Source organism: Synchiropus splendidus, chromosome 5 (assembly GCF_027744825.2).
Source record: "Synchiropus splendidus isolate RoL2022-P1 chromosome 5, RoL_Sspl_1.0, whole genome shotgun sequence".
Lineage (NCBI taxonomy): Eukaryota > Metazoa > Chordata > Actinopteri > Syngnathiformes > Callionymidae > Synchiropus > Synchiropus splendidus.
This window is the reverse complement of record NC_071338.1, coordinates 14,117,196-14,142,501: the sequence shown is the minus strand read 5'-3', so window position 1 is coordinate 14,142,501 and position 25,306 is coordinate 14,117,196. Positions and strand designations below refer to the sequence as shown.

The 25,306-nt window shown below is 44.1% G+C and overlaps 1 protein-coding gene across 1 annotated transcript; it reads right to left on the bottom strand.

Annotated features, from left to right (window-relative positions):
• Nucleotides 1-260: 260 nt before the first annotated feature.
• Nucleotides 261-23,936, bottom strand: LOC128759270 (GRAM domain-containing protein 2A-like). The gene is made up of 11 exons (XM_053866097.1): nt 23,743-23,936; nt 17,183-17,287; nt 9,732-9,789; nt 9,097-9,169; nt 6,683-6,786; nt 4,092-4,190; nt 2,805-2,876; nt 2,687-2,743; nt 2,125-2,302; nt 1,033-1,126; nt 261-369 (listed from the first exon to the last, which is right to left on the bottom strand). The coding sequence occupies exons 1-11, from the start codon at nt 23,865-23,867 to the stop codon at nt 261-263; spliced, it is 1,074 nt and encodes a 357-aa protein (XP_053722072.1). The 5' UTR covers nt 23,868-23,936.
• Between the last annotated feature and the right edge of the window lie 1,370 nt (nt 23,937-25,306).

Genomic DNA, 25,306 nt, shown 5'->3' with positions numbered 1-25,306 from the left:
AAGTGTTTTTGAAATTACTGAGACAAAGTTTTTTCTGTTTTTAAAAAAGTGCATGGAGGGAAAGGTAAACAGCAGCCAAAGCAGCAGGACGTCCCGGCGTGGGGTCAGTGGAATCTGTGGGTCAAAAGCTTGAATGGAATCATTCTAGAAAGTCATTCTGGAATATTTAGGTAGGACATGGTGAGTGTGTGTCCAGCCAAAGGAGATGACCGCTCGCTCCAGCATGAACACGCTGCTGGTCGTGATGTTTCTCGGTGCGGTTACCTCTCTCTCAGGGGCAGGCTGGGGTTGCTGAGGAAGGAGAGGCTCCGCTCCAGGCTGCAGACACGGAAGGCCAGGTAGCACGACGACAGTATCAGGACGATGATGCTGAGGACAGAGAGGGTCACGCGCATTACCACCTCCTGAAGGCACCTTCTGCAACACACGCTGTAGTGACCAGGTTTGAACACTAGGAGGCGACAAGGGCTCATGTATGGAGAAACAGCAGGTTGACCTAGTTTTATCAAAGCTGAACCTCAAGAGCATCATTTTACTTGAAAATGTGGATGGTTGGATCGATTACTTATTTAGTTTAGATTTTAAACCACATTCAAGGATTTGCAATCCACATTCACTCAAATGTGAATCTGTGTTGCATTAGTCTTATAATGTAATAATAATTAATGTAATATAATGTAATAATTCTTGGAGGCTCATCTCTCAGATGCTCCAAAGGAAGGCAACATGCACTCGACAATGATTCTCATGTAAACGCCTGAGCTCAGAATTCAGCCACCTGCATCACGCTACTGAATCTGACGGCTGGGTTCCAATGGTTAACGGAGAAAATCGGTTCCTTGAAGTTAAATTCTCCCTATTTACAATAACTGTGCAGCAGCAAGTAGCATAAATCGTGTGTGCATGACGCAACACGGTGTCGACATGGAAATAAAAATAAAAACAAAACTGACGGATCGAAGAGCATCAAACGCATGCGAGCGTGTTGGAGTCCGAGGGGTTAAAGGTGGTGTTACTACTCTGCGTACTCACAGTACGGTACAGAACTTGAGCAGCTGGTACTCCATCTGGCTTAAATCGGCGACTGGCTCTGATAAAAGGCCGCGCTCTGTCTGGAGAGCTCGCTCTGCGAAACACACACACACACACACACAAAACCATTAGCGCTTGGACGTGAGACGCGTTTGTGAGAAACTGAACACAGCCACAGTGAAACATTGCTACAAATGAACCAGAAACAGGAAATGCGGGGGGGGGGGGGGGGTCCGACGCTTCTGCAGAAGCGCTTTAACACTCCACAACTTCATATTATAAGAACAAGGTGGTGGTTCAGTGTGTTTTCACAGTAACATGGATCTCACCAAACAGGCGCTCCATATCTTCATTACTACCCACCAAGTTTGGCCCTGGTTGAAACTTAGATTATTAAAATCCAGCTCCAGTCCCATGTGAGCAGCCTATTGCTTGACATTGACACCTGTTCTTATCGCTGTTAACAAAGCTGCGACTAGACAGACAGACAGTCATCTGCCCAGGCAAACTGGCCTCACACTACTCAGACAGCGGATATTGTTTTGAACATTTTGGACTGAAACTATTCCCCCACCCAAAGAAGAAAAAAACCCTCTTAATTCCTCCAGTCACACGCACACATAATTTAATCTCCACTCTGAGCTTAACGTGATGTTGCGGGGAAAACAGGTTGGGATTCGAAACCAATTAATCTGTCTGTCTCTCACTCCCGCACAAAATCGACAAGGCAACGGGAGAAACAGCTCATTGGTTGCACTTGGATTAAATCCAGCAACACACACACATGCAGCATTTTGGACCAATTCATTTGGCTACTAGACTTTCCGGGACGGATTCTGGCCTCCAGAGGACACTTGGGTCAGAACCGGTTTCATCTGTAAAGTGATTGAGTTTGTCTTAACATGAGACGTTTTGGGAGGATTCCAATAATCTTGTTTAATCCCTGACATTTATCTGAAATATTCCAATGTAAAATGTGAGGCTGACAGATGAATGGCTCTCTGCAGCTGTACCCATCACTCTGCATTATGAAGTCATGATAGGGATTACATCACAAACAGCAAGGTTGAGGTTGTCTGGCGCGTGACGCACCTTCCAGTGGTTCTTCAGACTGAAACTGCGGGTCGGCAGCATTCAGGCTGCTGGTGGAGTTCCCCAGGAGGTCGGGAAGGGAGGAGGTGACCGATTCTGCAGAGGGGTTTCTCCTCCACTTCAACACTGAAGGGAAGTCGTCGTCCACCTGAGATTTGTCTGCAGTCAGATAGTCCTCCTGAGGTCAGAGCCAATACGCAGAGTCAAACATCTTGGACAGCACTGGACAGCAAAGAATCTCATAAGAAGATGAAGTCCTCTTTGACTTTTGTCTGGTTAGAACAAGAGAAGCGTCTTCACACAGTGAGGACAAAGCTAGTTTCTTTGAATCAAAGGCCTCTTTTGTGCTGAAGCAGCTGATGGACACACACAACCATTCACACATGCAAACACACACACAGACGCAGTGTGCATCTGATAGCATGTGTCTCGGCACATGGGGCAGCAAGTGAGTTCTTTGTGGAGGGAAGGAGAACGTCAGGTCACACAGGAAACATTTTTCCCTCAACTGCGTTTGATCAAATAAAAAAACTCAACATTGAGAGGCTGTGAAGGAACTGACCAGAGATGAGGTGGGCTCCTCCATGTACTGCTTCAAACACAGACTCTTCCCGTTGACCTGCAGGTGGGCGAGAATGGTGTCGATCGGATCGCCTTTGAGCGTTCATGCGTGAACCTACCTGCAGATGTCTGCAGATCCTGCGGAGGACATCGTAAACGCTGTCTCTCGACAGCAGTGACACGAAAACGTACTGAGGGTGAAGAAACACAGAGACATCAGAGTCTTTTTCGGAGTGGAGCGCGACTGACTGAAAGGAGAAAGTGCTGTAGTCAGCCTGAGACCAAGTGCAAGAGTGAGGCCAAGCTGAGCAAGTTAGTTGACTTGTCATAGCCAACACAAACCAACAGCACACGATCCAACCAGGCCTGAAACGTTTATTGAAATAAACCTTGTAATGAATGGTCTTACATGACTATGATTATAATAACATCTTTCACAAGATCATTACTGCACTATGGTGTCTTATGAAAGTACGAACAAGGCATCAGAGATGAGAAATGTGTATAAAAAGATTTTATAGCAGCTGAAAGGAAGATTGCATCAACGCAACAGAGCCAATAATGCTTACAGTGTTGTGCGTCTTCCTTGTTTTTGAGCCTTTTCACAGTCTCTGAGGTTTTTCTGAAGAATGTTCTCGACAGTATGTCGGGTTGTTGTGGTAAACAAATGTTTGCATGAGTAAAGCATTATTGGTAACACCTGTTGGTAAGATCTTCCTTTAAGTTACATTTGGAACAGACACAAAATGTGAGATTAATTTGGTGTGAATCATTGCTCATCCTTAGTGTGATTTATTGAGATAAAAATGTGAATCTCTTGACAGCTCTAGTAATAAGCAGTGCCATGTTTAGAAAAAAGAAATGTGAAAAAAGCAAAATAATAAAGACAACTAAATCGAAATAACCAAGAGATCTACATCGAAAGAAAGATCATTTTAACTTGTGCATACACTTTACAGCCCAGGCCAGTTGGAATGGACCTTTTGTGAGAGAGTGGCGGCGCCTCGGCCTCTTTGCTTAGCGTGGATGTAAGATGAATGTTATTCCTAACACCACACCTCAGAATGCTCCAGGTCTAACCACTCAGCTCCAAGTGAATTACTGCACATGTAAGGACCCTAAACAACCACACGCACCATAGAAGTAATACAGCCACTAAGAGAACCTTGTTCACAGTACTTCGACTATTGGGAACTTTTAATGGACATTTAGAATCAGGCAGCAGTTAAAAGTCAAACAGGCAGAGTGGGCTCCACATGAAAGCGCCACCAGCTCCAGTGGGCTGCAGCACCACCACCTCTATCTATAGAAGCGTGTTGTTTTTCCATCACACCCTCCGTGGAAAAAAAGGCGCCACCAGGGGCTAATCAGCCCAAGTATTTTAATTCACAGCTGCGAGCGTTTACCTTCTGGCATGTGTCGGTGGTGATAGCCAGGCCGTTGGGCACCAGGCCGGCGGTTTTGTGCTTCTTCACCAGGCGCACAGAGACAACAGGGATGGCCTCCTGGAACGTGCAGAGAAAATAAGCACGTTATAGCTTCAAACAGAATGAGTGTAGCGTTGGATTATCTTTACCACGAGACTCAGTTTATGGGTCTGGCCATACTGGAGTGAGAAGTTTTAAACCGACAATTCCATGTTCAAGTACCAGAATGTAAACCTACAGACCCACTGTGAGAACATGACAACAACCACACAGACAGGCTTTAAATCGAATCAGAGCGGCTTAAGAGGAGGAGCCTTCCGATCCTCTCTGTTTTAGAGCAGCTCTGTTCTTCATCTGTGAGGTGAAAACCCAAACAACACGCTGCCGGCTGTTGCATGTCACATCTACACAGCTGATACCAAATACTGAAGTCATGTAGAACAATGTGATTTTAACTATCAATTACTGAAAAATTTGACAGCATGATATTGCTGTAGATATTAGTAATATTCACAACAAAATGAAGATGGCCTTCATACAGTAAGAAAAAGATGACTAGAGCTCAAGAATACATATTTTTATGGGGCTAGCATCTTCTTCGTATGATGCTAATATGATGCAAACTTTGGTAAAACAGCTGCAACAACATCCAGGCGGGCAGCTGTGAAGACAGAATATGTTGTTCCCTCTCAGGAAGGGTCACAGCAAGGTCAGGGCTGAGTGAATACACAAGCCACAGACAGGCAAGTGTACCTCACACACATATGACACGGTGAGAGCCTGCTCAGTCTCCTCCGTCTCTCTCAAATCAAAGCAATTGCGGAAAAAGAAATTCATTTATATACAAAGAGAACATTATTTCTTGCATGAGCATGGAGTTTTTGACATGAGTTTTTGAAAAAAAAAATCCATGACTGAAGAGGACGTTCATGACTTGAATTAATTCACTGAATTATTTAAGGACATTAAATGTAAAAGAGCAATCAAATTTACATTCATATTTAAAAATACACATTTGTGAGTTTTCCTTTTTAACCTTTCAGTGCTGGATGTTTTTGATTTAAGTGTATTAGAGGTGGGATTCCATTTAAAAAAATAATCTAGTTAATGAGAGAATTTGTGATTAATTAATCTCAATTAATCGCAGTTTAATGGTACATGAACATTTGCCACATTTTTCAATTTCAATGAATTTGGTATATTACTGAATCAAATGATGGAGCCATACATACATGTGGCACAATAAATCACGATGGTGGCTATATTCAAGTTTTTATATCACCTTATTTCAACTAAAGCTCTTTTAATGTCTTGAAAATGTTTGTATAAGAATTTCTAGTCCATTCAGAGTAGGGGAAACTCTGGCCACTGTGTAGTGAAAAACATCCCTGAACCAAAGCAAACAGATGCTTTTCTTTGCTTTTGCTCAGGGATTCCTCCATGTTTGTTGTTGTTGTTATCATCCTAGCTGCCACGTGTCTTGTGCATCAGTGTGATCAGTGGACCAGGAACTCCTGCACTGACAAAGGTTCCCTGTTGCCTGGAGAGCAAACTGTTCAATTAAATTTAAAATATTTTTGTTGTAATTAATTCATCCTAATTATATATATATATATATATATATATATATATATATATATATATATATATATATATATATCCCTGATGTGTAGGAAGTCAAACTTTAACAAAGCAGGTTTCAATGGGAAAAACTCAGTGATGGAAGAAACGGTTCTTCAGTCAAGTGTTTAGGGTGGCGCTCCCCACATGTGCGCGCACAAAGAGACTAAAGGACTCAGGTGCTGCTTCATCAAGCCTGGAGTTCACCAGCAAGACTTTCTTCAGCACTCACTGATGCTCGACATGCAGTCAGCCTGAGACAAAGGTTTGTGGAGCCAGTGGGCTTGAACAGTACAAGTGGATGAGAAACAACATAAGTAGATATGAAAGAGTATTGTGCCCAAGGAAGAGCCCTGGGGTACTCCAAAGGTAACTGGGTAGAGTCGAATAAAAGCAGGGAATGTCCATAAGAGGAGGAAAAAAACGGACATCAATGTTAGTACGTAATATTCAGTTGACTACATCTTTAATGTCCTTCAATTAAGTGTTAAGCAATTGATGTATATGGAAAATTATTTTTATTTCAGGTTTCCGTAAGTGATTCTCATTTAAAAACGTAATAAACAGTCAAGATCTTTCTCTGAGCGGATGATATATATCTCTGTACCCCTAGGAAATCCAAGCAGGAAAATCCCTTGGAAAAAAAAACAGGAGAGTGGCAAAGACATTTCTTATATCTGTCAACATGCGAGGAATGCAGGCAGAACAAGAAGCTTATTGTCACTCCGATATCAGGAGAGGTTTTCGGTTACAAGGACGTGGGGTAACACAACAGTGCACAGCATCAAAGTGCAACTCACAGCAGCGGTGAGGGTGGAGTCAGTGGACCTGATCCCGACGTGCAATTCAACAATACAGGTGTGTATTTCTGGTAAAGCATGGCCAGTGATCCAGACAGAATGTCAAATACCTCAGGACTTTCCCGGCTTTTGTGTGCAGCCGTGTCTCACCTTGATGTCCTTGCCAAAGAGGTTTGCATAGAAGCACAGCCAGTTTCTGGAAATGTAGAGTCGTCCCTGCAGGAGAATGTCTCGCAGAAGAGCGCATGAGTACACTGAGAAGAGAGGAGAAGAGTGCGCTGCATTATTTACGGCCATTCTTCAGAAACATCTTGTACAGCACAGAGCTGAGAACTGAGGGGGGAAAAAGCTGAGGTGATGTTACTCCAAGCAGAACTGGGAAGCGCTGAGGAATTTCATTTTGACTTTCTAAAATCAGACAGTTTCACAGATTGACCCAGAAGACGCTGCCAACATGAATAAGCAGTGACGTCAAATGGACTGACAGAACCCCGACTACTGAAAGAAACTTTCTTTATTATCACAATTTAACACGGTGAAATCTTTGGAATGCACAAATGTTTATTTTTGACAATTCAGATTTAGACAAGCCTTGAATCAGCTCCGTCGGCAGCTGTTCCTCTGAGTGTGTGTTGGTGTCTTGTGACAGCAGCCACTCTGACATGACTAAACACTGGAATCCTTCACTCGAACTCCAAAGTGGACGCAGTTCAAAAGAGACCTCAATCAGATAAGAAGTCGAGTGGAAAACAAATACACGGCAGATTAAAAAAAATATCCGAGGGGCCTGCTGACATTTTGAAATGATGGCACAGTCACTCGAGACCAGAGCCACTGAAGAGATATTTCTATTTACACGCCGTGTGTAGTTCAACACTACAAGTGTTTCCTATTCAACTTGTGAGGATTATGTCACTTGAGAGACCAGGTTCAACCCGGACCTGATTTACTGCTCAAGAAGTGAGCCACTACAAGGGACATTACACCGTCAGGCGACATCAAACAAATGAAGCAATGAAGCAATGAGAATCTCCAGTTCCAACCCAAGACGTGCGCCAGTTGGTCATAAAGGGAAGAATAGCATCTTCAGGCAATGACTACATCAGGATCATAACCCCACTGGTCTGCGGTGCCTACCCCGGACAGGATGCACATATCTCTGTCTCTTGCAAAGACACAAATGCTAGTCGACCTTTTTCAAATCTAGTCCGCCGCATAAGCAGTTGTCTTTGTCAAGGTTCAACACATCATCATCTGATGGTGCCCTTCATCCACTGGTGACCAATCGTCAAACATTGACTCAATATCTGAGTCAGAAACTCTGGTGGACCATTTTTATTTAACTTTCCATTTTTCAGATTCCTTGGATGGCAAATATGTTTTGCTTGGCTTCAACCTGCATCTTAGCATCTTGTTAGCGTCTGGCATGAACCTGACACACTTCCAACGGATCAGGCCTCAAGTTCATCCAGGACCCTCCATCATGCAAAAGCCAATTCACTTGCTGGTGGCAGATAGTCTTCACATCATCTGCCACAGACTAAGAACACAACTTAGAAGACTCAAAATAGAAAGGGCTTCAAGTATTTCATTTCTTACTTTGGAAACGGTTTTATATATATATATATATATATATATATATATATTCAGTGGTACCTCGGTTCTCTACCACAATCCGTTCCAGAAGGCCGTTCGAGAAGCAATTTGTTCAAAGTCTGGAAAAAGACATAATGCGTTCCAAGCCTTAAAATAGTCTTTTGTAGGAGTGAATGTAGAGTGTCTGCTGCAGGTGCGCTGTTCCTCTATGTGTGTGGCCGCTGCATGTGGGAGGGGTTGCCGAGTGAGTGACGTCTCTCCAGAAGTGAAGAGGTGCCCGGTGCGTGTCCAGCTCTGAATGTGCGCTTCTGTGCAGTTTGGCTGTGACAAAGTCATAAACCAAGTAACGCTCTGTCCCAGACTCGCCTCATCCCTGTCCCAGCTCCAGCCCACAACAGGACATCAAACCCTGGAGTGAGCGCTCCAGCCTCGGAGGTGTGGAGAGCGAGCGCCTCCCCTGTGACACTCTACCACGGTCCAGTGCGGAGACAGGAAAGGTTTTACACCTCAATATGAAGAAAAAACAGTCAGTAAATGTAGCTAACGGGACACGTCTGCACACAGAGGCTGCGTTATACACAATAACAAAGGGTCAGCTGATCGGTCCACGCACGTTATGTTTTTTCCGGCTTTTCTGAATTTTAGTTAGAAATCAGTAGCAAAAAAATCGCGAATTTTTTGTTCAAACTCCGATTTGTTCGAAGTCCGGGACGTTCGAAAACCGAGGTACCACTGCATTTGTTTTGGATTTTGTGATCTGACAAATTAAACTGGACCATACCCAGAGACTGGAAGTCAAGAATAGCAGGAAAAAAAACAGACATACAAACATAATTCAGTTGAAATGAAAATGCAAATACAAGGAAGCCCTCAGTGAATTAGTATATGTTTCAAGAGAAACCATCAGTAGCAAACACATGAGCACGATTTGAGCCATTATTAAAAAAAAAGATCAAATCTTCCAGTACCTTTCATGAGGATCTCATCTTCAGGCACACACTGGAACAGCTTGTGATACTGCGAGTTGTACTTGCTGACCGTCTGTGCAGAGAAACAGAGCAGAGTCATGGATGTGGACTGACCGGCCTGCAGGACCGTCACGACTGCCGGCCACGATGGCTCTGCCGGCCGGCCACTCCGCCCCCCCACCCGCCCCAACATGAGCTCAGCATCAGGCTACTGCATACACACTCCAGACCTGAAGCCAGCCAGTGATCCACTTGCTGCTGTCTCACACACACGGACACACAGTACAGCCTCAGTTTACACTCGCAAACTAAAGCGTCTCTGTTTGAAACACACGCGCCTCACCAGGCGCCTCCGTCCTCACACACACTCACACTTGAACGGTTAGGCTCCAACAGAAGCGCTGATTCAACCCTCTGCTCTCCAGCTCAGAGTCACTTCCTGTCGAAATGATCAACAACTCAAGCTACTGAGACCATCATCAGTTTGAGATCTGAAGCGTATGCAAGCTGCAAGCAGAAGAGGGGGACACCCAAGGAAGATCCTGCAGCAGCTCCTTTCATCTTCAGAAGCATCTCCACTGAGCTCCAGGCTCAGGCTTGAGAAGAGAATATGAAAACAGAATGCAGACACTCACTGAGCCTCTGTAACATTTCTTCACGTCTTCATAGGACAGGTCTTCAATCAGCTGAAACCTGCCGCACAAACAGAGCAAGAATAAACATATGATTACAATCGAAAGATTCAATAAATAAAATGAAATATAAAACAAGAAAATATATTGAGAAAAATGTTCTTTCACGAAGACAAAACAATGCTGGACAGCAATGGTGCACTGGCGATGGGCATGACCTTGATGGTGACAGTGACTTGTAGTGAGGTAAAGAAAAGGTGGAGAAGAAGCAGGGAAGGAGAGGATGGAAAAGAAGAAGTAGAAGCAAGACACAATAGTACTATTGAGTTCGCAAACACTGGTGACGTATGAACGGGTGCGTACACATTCTGGCAACAGGAGTAGGGCAGCGTGCCGTTGCTTGTCAAGATACATGTGCGAGCAACGGACAAAAGTTTGCAAATTTTCTATGCAAAATCTCACACAGACGATGAAAAATGGACCCCAGACCCATACAACGCCAGTGAGGGGATGATGCAGGATATCGGATGTGACTAAATATAGAGTGGTACAACATAAGTCCATGGTAAGCAGAGCAGTTCTGACAACCGACCTCTCAACAGCGAGAAATATTCATACGGCTGAAGACTTTCGTTTTCCACAGGAATGTTCACTTACACATCTGTGTAGCCACTGCCACTTCTGTGGCAGGTCTACGGTCTATACACGTGTTGAGGGAGGACAGGGAGGCAGGAAGAAAAGAAGTTGTGGAGATGGGAGAGTGAAGACTATTAGATCAGTCATTCAGAGTGATGGGTGAATTTAATGAGGTGAAGAGGAGAGTGCAGGCAGGGTGGTATGAATGGATTGAACGGATCTGTGGCGTAAGTGTGTCAGCTCGAGTGAAAGGGAACTGTTATAGGAGGAGTAGTGAGATCTGCCACGTGTTTGGTTTCAAGACCGGAGCTCAGACACAAAGACAGTAAGCAGAGTTAGGAGATGCTCCGGTTTTTATTGAGGGCCACGAGGAAGGACAAGATTAAAAACCCTCAAAAAGTTTGCAGACAAAGTGGAATAGCTGTGGCAACCCCAATGCATATGATAAATATTATATACATCATTTGAAAGCATTTTGTTTTTTGTTTTGCTGTGTGGGTTTTAGTTTATTTTCATTAAAGTGTGCTCTATAAATGTGCTCTCAATGTGCATTATCACTAATATTTATGTATGAAAAAGAAAGAATGAATAAGGTTATGGTAATAAATACTACTGCATATTGAATACCATTTTAGATAATACAAATCAATAGTTGTTTAATAAAAAATATGTAAAGAAATAAGTCACAAAAAGACAAGTGATCATGTAGACTTACTTTTAATGATAATTCAAAAATAATGATAGAAAATACAAGAACAAGAATGAATATTGAAGATGTGGACGGACAACCAAAGAGACGTGAAACACTTGAACTGGTGGGCTCATTGTGACACCACATTGTACTATATATTACATTTTCAACAGAAATAATGGAAAACCAGGGATTCACTGATTTTTCCCAAATCGAGTAGTGTACAATTACTTGCATTTGAGTACTCAGCGATACCCAATAACAAGTACTTACACCACTACACATAAAGTTACACATACTTCTAACAAAACTGTCATAAACTGACATTGAAAAAATGCATGCTGCCGTAAAGTGGTATGGGTTTTCTGGTATTGTTGGACATTTTATGAGTACCATTGTTCAAGCCCAGTATCGGGCCGATACCAGTATCGGTGCGTGCCTCCAGAAAATATCTGAACATGTTTGGAGACACGTCCTTTATAAAGGACTTCTGAACGTGTTATCCAAGCGGTGCAGCAGACGATGACAGGTCTGGCCTCGCCAAGTCTGGCAGCAGGAACATAGAGTCTGACTGCCTGATAAATGGAGGTGAGCTTGTGTGCGTGAAAATCCTGGCTTTCACTTGAGCAGTTAATCACTGGTGTGTGCAAAAGAGTAGACAGATGCAGGCTGTCGCGACACAACAGTCAAAGGCAAATATTGCAGTGTTTGAACACAAATAGGAGCCATACCAGCAGAGGTCAGCCGCTTTTTACACAGATGTAAAAACACACTTCCCTCCTCAGATGGCAGCTGAAGAGAGTCATACAGCAATATGTTGTTTAAAGTCCTGGCCTAATGTCACAATAAGTCAAGTTAAGTCAAGTCAACATCTCGCATATAACAAACTCAAATATTTTTAGCAGGTAGACTATTTCAACATTAAATTCAACTGCTGTTTACTTTCTAGAAGTCATTCTACAAGTCCATAATACGCTGCAACATCTGAAATAATGGAACAATACTTTTTACAACTAGTTAAACAAGTTGCATCGCCCCCTTCATGAAAAGACCAAGGTCAAAGAAATTAGAGCTGAAAAATAGGCAGAGCTGAAGAGACATGATTTCCTGGCGTGTATTCTTCCTCCTGAGGTGCTCAAGCAGCCTTTCAAGATGACAGTACCTGAGGCGGTGACGTCAGCACCCCTGCATGTGTTCTGCTCCTCCTGCTGACTATTCTTAGAGAGAAAGGTCCCAGCAGGCTGCTCACAAGGTGGAGGGTGATTATTAAAAAGCAGCTGAGAGTGGACGCAACACTTCTTCTCTGTGCCGCTGCCTCAGTTACACAACATCCAGCTTCTAATCAATGCGAATAAGAACAGGCGACGGGCTATTTCTGTCCACGTGAGTTGTTGGAATCAGTGTTTGTGCGTCAGAGTGACGCATTTTTTACACAGTTGGAGGTAAAAATATAGACGTCTGTCTGTGAAGCGAATCCCAGCGCCTTAATATTTGCAACTTCAATATAAAACTCCTGAATGAAACATGCTACAAGAGGACTGTGAGATGGGCTGAAGATGTTTTCTGAACGTGAGGCTCTCCGTGGTTTTCACTCAGAATGGTGCTCAAGCATCCGCCCCTTTTCCTTGCATGAAAAAAGTGCTCTTTTTCCCTCCTCTTTTGAATTTTTCAGGAGTAATGTTCCTCACTCTTTCTCATCAAATGTATAAGAGTAATAAGAATTAGACATAGAAAATATCAAATGCCCCTTTCTTCTCCTTTGACCACCTGCCTCACCATGCTCCTGCATGGAAATGAGATCCTTCCATGAGTGTATCAGTGGGTCCTGGTGTAGAAAGAGCAGTGCGAAAGTGAAGCTTCAGTGGCTAGAATGTCTTGCTGATGAGGTTTCCTGCAATGTGCATTTGGAGGGAGGCTGTACCGCAGACCCAGAACAAGCTAGGAGTCTGGACCTCATTGACTGCTGCCCCCACGACCCAGTCAAGTGTTGAGATGGAGGAACACACAGATTTCTTGTCAAATGCAAGTTCAACTTTTTGTTTGAGCTCTTCCAAAAACAGTTGATGTGATGATGTGATACTGAATCAGCACCATCTAAATCAACTTGTTCATGATTAGAATGAAGAAATACTGAGTTTTTACTGCGCGTATACAATAAAAAAAAAAATCATTTCCATAAAATACAAGGTGATTCTGAAAAGGTTCTTATAAGTGGGTCAAACATTACAGGTGGTACCAAACACTGCTTGTGCACTGAAGCGGGGGAAGAAGCGGCAATATCAGCGAAAAATCAGGGATTCGTCAATTTTGAGGAAGAAAAGCAAAACATATTTTCATTTGTTTGTTTATGCCCGAAAACTGCAGGCATTTGCAAACTTTCAAGGCAAAAATAATCCTGCAAAGCAGTGAAACGCTGGCGGGTGGTTGCCACTCGTCCCTCAATCTTGAACCTTGCTTCACATATTTCTGATGCCCATCATCTTTTGGTCAGAAGAACAGGCTTCCGTGCTCACTGGCACCATTAGAGCATCCAGCTGCCATGCAAGGGTTCGGCATTTCTTCACCGACAATGAAGCTGGAGGGCTGTTTTACGCGCATTCTAATGGTGTGGTGACAGGAGCGACCTCCATTGACGTCACAAAGGCTTGTTTTCGGTTCTCACTGTGTGCAACACGGCTCAGAATTACTTATAAATAGTTTTAGACTTGTTTAACATTGTAATTCAACAGAATGAACTTTGTAGAAGATACATGATGATGTCTTCTTCTTTCTCTTTGGGCTTCTCCCTTCAGGGGTGGCCACAGCGGATCACCTTCCTCCATCTCACCTCTGCTTCCTCTTCTCTCAAACCTACAAACCTCATGTCCTCCTTCACCACCTCCATCAATCTCCTCTTTGACCTTCCTCTCCACCTTCTGCCTGGCAGTTCCAACCTCAACATCTTCCTACCAATGTACTGGCTCTCTCTCCTCTGTACATGTCCAAACCATCTCAGTCAAGTTACATGATCATTTCATACAGCATATTGCATTCGTCCAGATGTGTGTCGATGACACTTGAAGTCTAGAAGCATTCTTGTTTTTGCCATGAGAACCTCACATGTGCAAAAGCATTGCTGCCAATAGCCACCTCAGATAGTGTGCTTTAAATAGAAGAGCGGTCTAGAGGAGAAGCGCGTTTGTCTCACCATGCCCTCGGCTGTGAGGCTGAGGAGTGAAACTCATTACAAGTTCACTGACTCCCAAATTGAATCCTGAATTAGAAAGTGAACACCTCCATCGCTGGACGAGGCAGCAGAGCGGCAGTCAATAATGGAGAAGACTAAAGTCTCGCTGCCAGAGGAAGAGAGAGCTGCTGGAGCGGGATTCAGAAGACAAACAACCAATAAAACTGTTCTCCACCCAGCCACAATTAAACAGTCTATTTTTAATGGTGGACAAAATTGAATCTGAGAAGACAGAATAAGTTACAGAACAATAAACAAGGGCTTTCCGCTCATGTTAGTCAAGTCACATTTTGTGATGGACTCTAGACACAATAAAAGCTTTATGAATCAGATGATTTTCAGAGCACTTGCTTGAAGGAGTTTGGGTTGGGTTTTGACAGCCGGTGTGTTGAACTCAATCACGCTTGGGGGCAAACAAAAGTCACGACATATGTCTACACATTTCACAACTACAGCATCAGCACAGGTGACAACATTGCTAAACCATCTAAATAATGTATTTTTGAAAACAATCCATCAAAAACACAAATTGTAACAGCATGTACAAGAGTATTACGATCAAGAAGAGATGGGTCATCCTCCAAACAACAACAAAAAATGGCAGTGGCCATTACTACTGTAATTCTGTGTAATTTAGGTGCCAGACTGTGGAATAGTCATGTGTGCAGGACAAGACCTCCGAGAAAAGATGAAAACCTCGACACACAGGAGAAGCTCCAAATACGATAGTCCAAGAATAGAGAGAAGGTGCACCATCAAATATGTCCATCAAATAGTCCACCAGTGGACTATTTGATGGATGTAAACAAACACAAAAGCAAGTTTGTCCATTCAAAATGTTTTGCCATTAAAGTGAGTTGGGAATTGCAGCACCGTTATCGACTCTCAGAAAGAGACAGTCGGACAAGAGGTCCAGCTGTTTTAGTGTATTGTGGACCATGAAGTTTGAGTGGAGGAAGATTGTCTAATTACGTAACAGGCATTATATGCGTCCTGTTGAACGCATTATGTTTTAATCCAGCTATGAAAGCACACTCATATTGCTCTCCTGTCTGTGAGCTTGGTTGGACACAGACTGTGACAAAGGTAGTGATGTAACTTGCATCACTGTTTTTATATGATCATGGTCACTGAAATGTATACTGCTACTATTGTTATTATTGTTGTTGTTGATACATCACCAAGGTTTTTAAGACTATAACAATGAAACTGTCATGTTTCGTTTCTCTTGTGCTTTTATTTTGTTATTTCCTTTGATGCTGTCATTTCCTTTTCCTTCTTTCTTCAGCTTCATAGCAATTCCCATTCCGCTGATCAGACTCCACTGATTTATACACCTGGGTTCCAGTCTGTGCTGCCAGATGGTTGCTTCAAGTCGTCACGGTAAACTCTCTCTCGACCCTTTGTTCTCTCGTGCTCCTGTTCTAAATTCCGTGCATGCTTGATCTAATATCTGTCACCTCCTTAGTTTGTTCTCCTCGCTCAAATTTCTGTTTCTTGCTTCTTGCTATTTGATTGTTTGTGAGTTCTTTGTGCAACTCTCACCATTTGTTTTCCTCTCATCAAAGTTATTTCCTTGTGTGTGTGTGTGTAGAATCACCACCAAGCGCTTTCTGTTATTTGGGCCTCATGAGTTAATTTCTAAGTGTGTTTGTGTTGTCCCCGTTATTGTATTTCCCGTTCGGTGGTCTGGTATCGGCGCCCTTGGTTCTGCGTTCCTCTTCGTCTTTTGAGTTATCGTGTAAAATTGTTAATAAACCTTGTTAAATCGACCCTCAATCTCCCGAGTCCTCTGTCAGCCTGCAACAATTCAGCAACTGGGTCTGATCCCTTAGACAGCTACCAGACTTAAATAGGGAACTCTTTAAAGGGGCCCTTTCTTTATTTATACTTCTTCATTAAATTGAATCTGACATACCAATACAGTAGCTTCATATCAAAACGACATTAGTAATGTTTGTATTTATTCACTTATGTGGCTGCAACACTGAAAACAAAAACGGTTAAAACGTGGAGAGCATGAAGGACTACAAAATCCCAACTGTGAAATGCAGTATATGGTGAGCTTTGGTCGGGACTGGCTGTTGCTTATTCCTGTTTCACACTCATTTCTTGGTGATGTACCACAAAGTAGCAGAATGAAAATTAGACACACCGACAAATCAGTAAAGGATGTGAAAGGAAAAAACAGGGACCCAAGTCATTTGAAAAACATTAGTTTTTGGCCGTTAGTAAGTACCATTGAAGTATCAGCATTAAATCAAGATCAAGAATTCATTAATTCAGTCACAGCAGGAGTGTTTCAACATCACAAGGGAAACTACAAACTCACAAAACTATTTCTGGTCAATATTACAGTTTCACAACAACCTCGCATTAGGCAGCAGGAAGCTGTCACTCACGCAGTCCTCACTATCGTTATTATGGCTCTGAGGCACAGACTCACTTGGAGACATGGTGAGGAGCAGAAGTCACAGTTTGAAGGGTGGTCATAATGTTTTGGTCAAACCCTCACGAACATGAAACACAGCAGTAACTGTGGCTCCTCTCGACTTCATGCTCAACAATTTGATTTACGATGAAAATGTGGCGAATCAGCTCATAATGCTGCCATATCCTTCAATACGGAGCGTAAACATCCACCATGCTGCCAACTCTAAATCCCGTCCTGGAGTGGATTCTGTGGGGGATTACACCAACACCGCCTGGAATCCTGCTTATGTAAGGCACATGCGTTTCCCAGGAAGCGCAGGAAACATACTTCACCTATATTTACCTCCCAGAGAGGTTTAGAGCCGCAGTGATGTTAGATGTTGAGCTTCATCTCCTATAGCTGTAGCTCATGACCCAGTGCAGGAAGCACCTTCTGCACATGTGTGTGTGTGTGTGTGTGTGTCGTGCCTGAAGTGGCCGTGGCTGTCGTCCTCTTTCGGGGTGTCCTGCTCGTGTGTGTTGAGAAGGCCGGCGTCCTCACTGGGCTCCTGCTGCTCGGTCATGCTCCTGGCCCTGAACACACAAACACATTGCTGAGTGAACAGCACATTGCTCTCCGCTGGACTCTCGTCGATGAGAGGGAAAAAAAAAAGCATCTCTGTTTGTTTTGCCTGCAGCTATCGCCTTAAAACGGGGTCTTCTTAAACGCTTTATAGGGCAAACTAGTGAACTTTGACTTGCAAATCAAACAGAGCCAACACTGCTCCGCCGCCCAATTGTTGACACTACATTATAAAGTTGGACTCAGCAGAATGGGCTTTACTGACATTGACGGACGCAAAGCAGGCAGCCACTGGAGTTCAACACGAGGAGCTGTGCAAACAACAGCCATTACTATTATTTTCAACTGTCTGAATTAAAAACCAACTTCTCGCTGTATAAAGTAAAAATGACATAATAAAGAAGAGTTGTTTTTCTCAACTTTCTTGACGGCTAACAACAGCTGGATCACAGAAACCTCTCAGCATCTCTTCACTGAGAGGATCATCTCAGATCACCAAGTCAAAATCGTTGTCAGACGGTTTCTTTTTCACCCCAGTGCTTGATTTGTTTAAGTTCTTGCTGTATTTTGGTTGACCGTCTTGGATGTGCTCGAAACGGTTGCTAAATAATCCCACGTAAATACTGAACGATCATCATTTCCTTCACCCACTCCAAAACCAAGGATATGTCACAAGAGTCCTTGGTCTCGTCTTCTTACAAAGAGACCCTCATTTCATCACAGAAGTTTTCACTGCTGTATTTAATGCTGAAAAACCTAAAGATAATAACCAAGTGGGTTTTGACATGCATGGCACAGAAGCATGGGATTATATGAAATGAGTCAGGAAAAATAATAAGCATAAAATGAAAAATGAATCAGTTGTTAAGTAAAAATAAATGCTAAATATATATATATATATATATATAATGGTTACAATAATATATTATTTTATATAAATTATAGTATAATATAATATTATTACTAAACTTGGACATTGACTTGGGGGGGAAAAAATCATTATCAAGTGCCAGTTTTCGCTGTTCTTTATTGGAGTCCAAATGACACCACAATGTGTACCCTCACGTTTTTTCTCAATGGCCTTTTCAACACAGAGTAAGATGAAGCTATAAGGATTAACAGCATGAGGATGTACATGCGACTGACAAGTGAGAAATAACACTGGACTTGACAGTGTTCTGTAGTCAGGAATGTCGCCCCGCTGTCTTAAACAAGTGCATGAAGTAGCAGCTCAAGGGACAAAGAAATACACATACAATTTTCTGTTCGTCGGTTACAAGAAAACTAACAAACCTCACTTGTATCAAAATCAACAAATAACAGAGAAGGTGTTTGACACTGTCCAAAAACTTTCCCCAGCAGAGTAGAAAGCTTGCAACTCCTCGACGGTCTGAGGCACCTCACGCCAGTCTTCCCCAGCACACACCTGCCCAGCGTCACCTTCTCCTCTGGGAGAGAGGAAGTGGCTCGCAGCTGCACGCTGTAATTACAGGTGCTGATGGAAATAAGCTCCCGACTGCCGTTTCCAGCTTATTATCTGTAATTGCCCAGAAGCGTCGTGGCAGACAGTGACCTGTTCAAACAACAGTCTTCTTGACCCCAACCTCTCATCTGTGATCACAGGGTTGTGTGTGATTATTATCTATTCTTGTGAGGACCATTTCTAGGAAGAAAAAAAAAACCTCCTTGTGAGGACATTTGGCTTTGGTAGGATTTGCTCCTCTGAACAAGGTTGAGCCTGAATTTGAGGATGAAAACATCAAGATAACTGGGCCATTATAATGTATATATTTGGGGCCACAGCCTGGAACATGCCACCCGAGTGATGGCCCCAGATTATGTCCCAGATTGGGCTGCTCCTCGTGTGGAAACACTACCACCAGAGATGATAGAAAAAGAGCAAGTGAGGAAACCAGAATCATAAGATATTTTGTTAAAAATAGACATCACTCACTTAAATATCTATACAAAGATGATGTAAACGCCACTGTAAAAGGATGGATCCTTAGTTTTCATTTAAGAATAACAACTCTCTCTGCAGCGCTAAGAATAAGAATCAGAAAAAGCTTTATGGCCAATGTCAGTGAGGGTCCCACCAGGTAGGAAAGTACAAGGTAGTCACTTCCCCAGATACTGTATGGGCTGCAGTAACTGAAACAGACTCCTCCGTATCCTTTGTTCCAACCAAGGGAACAATTCAGAGACTTGAGGACCAGAGTGTCCAAGTGTTTCTTTATTATTATTTTTTTTATAAAGACAGACAATACCATCTGCACACTCATACACAGGAAAGGAAAACATGCAGAGGGACTGGCCAGAGCCAAAGCTGTATGGGAGGCACATGTAGGGAGGCGCCAAAGTTTGTTTGGCAGGAGACTAAGTCTGCAGTCCTGACCACACCACCACATCTGAGCCACCACAGCACAGGATCCCGGGTGAGGATGAACTTAAATCTGTTTTACTACTAATAAATAAGTTCTGTGACATGAGCGATAAACTTAGGGATTAAATCTGGCAGGCAGGAAGGCACACTTACAAAAACAGGAGAATAAAATGACGACTAAATATCCCTCATGAAGGTAAACCTTCCAATCATCATCTCCAAGTCTCCGACTCATACACATCTAAGGCTGTGTATGACGGAAAGCGTGGCCCTTTTTAAACAGGAAACAGAGAGAGCGTGACTGTGACATTGATCTAGCAACCTCAGTGACTCAGTCAAACTCTTTCCTTCCTCATCTCTCCGCTCTTATCAACATCAATTCATACATGTCCAGCCTCATCTCCTCCTCCCTGCCTTCAGGAGGACAGCACTCCCTGTTGTCACAAGACGACCGGCAATCCAATTTACAGTGTAATCCTGTTAAGAGGACGCAGTGGACGCTCTCTTTCTGCTTCCATGTTTATCTCATGTCCGTCTCAACGTGAGTGGGACACCTGTTGAGGGTTGCTTCTCATTCACAACACTTTTCCCCAGTAGGAACAGTATATAGAACAATGAGGGGAACTGAAGAACACGGTATATTGGTGCTAGAGGAAATGATCAATGTTGTTCAGACAAGAAAGATCATCCCTGACAGAACAGTGTGACACTTTCACACCAAAACAAGACATGAAAAACTGCTCATGTTCAGTGTGGTTGTGACATACAGAGAGAGAGGAGAAGGTGAAGTGGATCACAATGGTAGCTCAGACGAGTCATAAAAAAAACCTGCGTAAGACGTTCAATAAAAGCCTTTTTTACCTGTCGTAAATTTCACAACTCTCCATACAAATACGTGACTTTGAGAGTTGGTTAGCTACAATTATCCAGCTCAGGTTTGTGTCAACGAAAGAATGGCTGTAAAAAAGATTTAAAACACTATTTTAAAAAAAGGTGGGTCGCTCACTGTACACGCCATAATGTAATAAACACAATTCTAAGTACAAGGGAGTCTGAAAAACACTTCATAGTCATCGTGGTAGTGAAGGGACGGAATTATTCTGTTCATAACATCGTGACAATAATGTGTAATAACGTGCAGGCGCGCGCGCGCGCGCGACCACGCACGCGCAGCCTTTGGACTCTGACACATGTGCACGGCTTGAGACCTCCTGAAATAACCTCGCTATTGTGCAAGCTCCTTTGAAGACACACGTGTGCTTTTTCAGAAACACGTCCGACTCACACGGAGTCTGAAGGTGAAGTGTTCTGACTTCAAACGGGCCGCTGCAGTGGTGGCGCGGAGTTTCACGGCGAGGATAAGAATCCAGACAGACACGGACACGCAGCTGTCTCGACATTGAATTCGACACGAGTTAGAAGCGAAACGGTCCCCGCGACAGGATACAATAGCAGTGTTGGTTTAAACTGTTTGGGCAGCTGCCTGTTTTATGACTTCACACGCCAGTGGAGTGTCAAGTTTGTCATCAGGACACTAACCCAGAACGGAAATGGAAACATCGTCCTACATGCAGCAAAAGTTGCTACACATACAAAATAAGTGACACAACAACATAAGTGACACAACAACAGCATTGTTTCCGTTGACTCTATTATAATCACGGCGATGGGTATAATCGCCCTGAAAAATGAGAACGCTTTTGATTTGAAATCCCCACCGGAAGCAGCTATTAGCATTATGTTGCGGTCGCCTACCTGTAAACTCTGAGTGTGTCGAGACTTTTGCGCGCGCGCTGTCCGCGTGTAAACCCCTCAAAGTGGTCAGGTCTGCGCCGCGTGTGTCCAGCGAGACATGCTGCGTCTTCGGTCCCGCGCCAGCGGCACCACAACTCTCGCGTCTGAGGGTGAACTCTGTGGCAGCAGCTAGCCGAGCGTCGCGCGCTGACTGGCTGCCGGCGGATGCGGGTGGGCTGAGCTTCCTCGCCTCCAGCCGCCGCTGACGCTCCTGCAGCGGGATTAGCGCTGCGCCGCTTCGCTCTGACGCCCAGATTAACGGCCGTTCATTCTACCTGCGGACTTGGATTAGAAGAACACTCTCTCTGCCACTGTTTACCCGATCAATGAGGAGATACAAAGGCTCGAATGAGTCGTTTATAGGCGGCCAGCACTGCGTTATATTCCACATGCTGAGGAATAAGGACAGTCTTCAATCTTAGATGGAACTTTAACTTGAACACACGTTCATCTCTCACACATTTCCAAGCAGCTTCCACAACTGTGGAGCCATTAATGGCTATTTGCCTGTGTTTAGCAATAAGTATCAATAAAACTTTCTATTTTAAACTTTCTTTTTCTTTAAAAATTGGATTCTTTTAATAAGTAACAATATTTTTGTCGCTCAAACTGCATGAATAAAAATATTGAGGAAAATATTCTATCATAAGGTCCCTTTTTAAAATCTTATTGACATATATTTACATGTTTTCTAAATTGTTTTGTTGCCAATTGAGACTATTGAAATAAAATAATGTATGGTCACATCACCATATCAGCAGACAATGCCATGGTGTGATGACACTTTCCCCAGTTTAACCCACGCAAGTCATGAAGATTCTTTTCCCTCTGACTGTCTTTTGGCTTGATATCCCCAAACGTTGGTCACAGGAAAGGATGTAGAATTGGCATGTTGCCTAACATGCCCTTGACATGTTCACCTGACAGCTTCAAAGGGAGCAGCCGACAGCTCAGCTTTCTCCTGGAGCTGCATCATCCTTGTCTGGATTCCTGGTCCACAATGTCCAACCAATTCATCCTTGCCCAAACTTCACAAAGCCAGTCCTTCCAGTTCGTCTTGGTGGTCCCTGGGTTCCGTCCTTGGCCCTGTTTGGTTCATCTTCTACCTCATGTCCTCCTCCAACCCTCCACCCTTCCTCAACAACTTCCATCATCTCATTTGGAAACACTATGGCAAGTGCAGTCTGTGTGTCTTGAGGATTCAACTCTCACACCAACTACTGCAGGCCACACGCTCTTCCATTTCCTAGGGAAAATACTACTTGAAAAAATGCTTGGTTTCCTCCAGTCATGCTTAAGATCACAGATCACTTGTTGCCTTACCAAATAGCTGTTGGGGCCACTCTAACATAACTGTCTCATCTGTTTAACAAACATCAAAGTAACCAGAACCAACGCCTGGTATTGTCAACCTTTAAAAATGCAAAACAGTGACACCTGATGGTCCACTCCAACAGTTTCTGCCTAACTATTTGTCAGTGATGCTGTGAGATGCTCTAACTCCTTCTCTTGTTTACTCCTCAGCATGACATGAGTGAACATCTGAATAGAAGGGTTTACCCTTCATCCATGCTACGTCCGCAGCTCCTCTGTGAGCTCTCTTGCTCTGCAAGCCAGACGCCAGGCTCCACACACCGGACGACGGATACAAAAAACAAGCACGGTTAGTTCTGAGTAAGAGGTGAGACAAATACTCCTACTGGATGATGGTGCTATGGTCATCAGATAGAGCATTGTTTGTGTTTCGATATTAGCAACCCATTTCTACCTATAAAGGGATAGAAAACGCTTCCGCCCTGACTGCAGTCTAAAGTTACATCACTCAAGGGCATGGTCACCTGAGAAACTTCAGCTGTGAACTGCCGTGCAGCCTTTATGATGCTGAAGATCATGTGACAGTCATTGTCAATGTTCTTGTTGGAACACGTGGCTAGTCCCATCACATCACATGAAAGATGTTGGTGCCAGGTGGACAGAAATGGTGATCCCTGAAGTGGACAGGCAGGTGGGCTGAGAAAGTCTAGTGGTGCCGTACCATTGTCTCATGGTAGAGTCAAAGTTGGCCAAGAGACACCCAGGAGAAACCTCTGTGTGAGACAGCGACAAAATGACGGGGAGCTAGATGGCGTTGTGTGATGGACTGGTCGAAGGCTAAACAAGGTCTTTCCATCATGACCTTGGACCGACCCGAGGAAGAGGAGGATGATCCTGAATCAGACGAAACCAAACTTGCCAGCAGGAAGCCTTCTCCGTGGATGATGCGGTGGTGAAGTTCCTGGGCGAACGTACCTGGCTGCGATCCTCTGGCTGCAGGTTCCATGACAGGGGCGGTAGAGCTGCAGGTAGGAGTCCTGGCCGTGGGCCTCCTCAGCGGGCAGGGCCTTGGGGCTGGCTGCGTAGATAGTGCATCCCATGAACTCCCCTCTTGGAAGTCAGAGCGGACAAGAATCCGTCCTGGAGGTGTCCTTCCTGCGAGCGGCCGTCCGGTGCGGCTGGCAGACAGCTGCTCTCTGAAAAAAAGCCACTGGATCAGCACATGGCCTGCCCCTCTCCCTGCTCCCACTCTCCCTCCCTCCCTCCCGCGCCGAGCCCAGAGCAGGGAGGATAATCAGATTTCACATTTACACTCAACAAAATCATCCCGGCGTAATCACTGGCCGCCACTGATGTTGCATTATGCTAATGCACAGAGAGGAGAGGGCAGCATCAGGGTCAGTTTAAAAATATCCTCACGGCCGGATTGAGGGGGAAAGACACAGATTTAGTGGCGGAAGCCAGCGCAGGGGAGTCTCTGACATCAGAGTCGCTCTCCAGTCAGTCCACTGGAGGTCAATAATCCCAATCAATATTGGGATTATCGGCCGCCCTGACACCTCCTTTTCCATCACTCTTATGACCATGGCAACTAAAGACCCAAGAAAGGGCGAGAAATGACCCCGCAAAAACACCCCTCCCACCTCCAAGGCCCTGTCCTGTCAACACACCTTCACTTGAGAGGCATCACTCAAAAACCCAAATGTTGACAAAGCAGTGGGTCAGTTGAGAACCAGCTCTCCTTCACAATGATGGTCTGGCCAAGAGGAGGCATGAAGGGCACGTAAGCGTCAAAGCAAATGAGCTATTCAGACAGTGCAAACTGTACAGAGAAGCGATGAGTAAAGCACTTGAACGCAGTAGTTGAAGTGACAAGAGGCGAGTAGAACAGAGAGCTGGGCTGTAACACGTTCTGCAGCAGAGAACTGGATAGGAGAGGAGCCAACAGGGAACAGGCTGTGGGAATGATCGGATCGGGAAAACGGCTGGACCGAAGGCAGCGATAAGCACCGTGGATGTGGAGAAGTGACCGTCAGGAGGAGGAGTGGAGTGAAAGCCAGTTCCAGTCAGAGTGCAGATGGCAGCAGAACGCTTGCTGGGCACACGAGTTTGGAGCTCAGGCTTTTGAGATGGTCTTTGTCCATCTCTGCCAGACTGACCGCCAGCACACATGGAGGAAACCGTCTTCTTAGCACTGCTTTAGAGCTCATATCAACTTTCTATTCTGGCCGAAACATGACGTGGCGATACTTGTGGCTAGAGCTGTAGCTGAGACAGAGTGTTGTCAGATCTGGCATGTTCATAGTCACCAGGCCTACGACTGGAAGAGATTCATTGCACTCAATTACAGTCAAAATGAATTGATCCAGATAAGACATATTAATCATGAATAAACTTTCTTTAGCTGGAACATTTTTCATTCTGCCAACTCCAGCAGCATGTGCTGTCTAACATCCATGGTGACGGAGAATGAGTGAAGTTTTAAAAAACGTCAAGATAGAAGCACAAACAACTTTGTTTTGTGCACTTTATGTGGTAT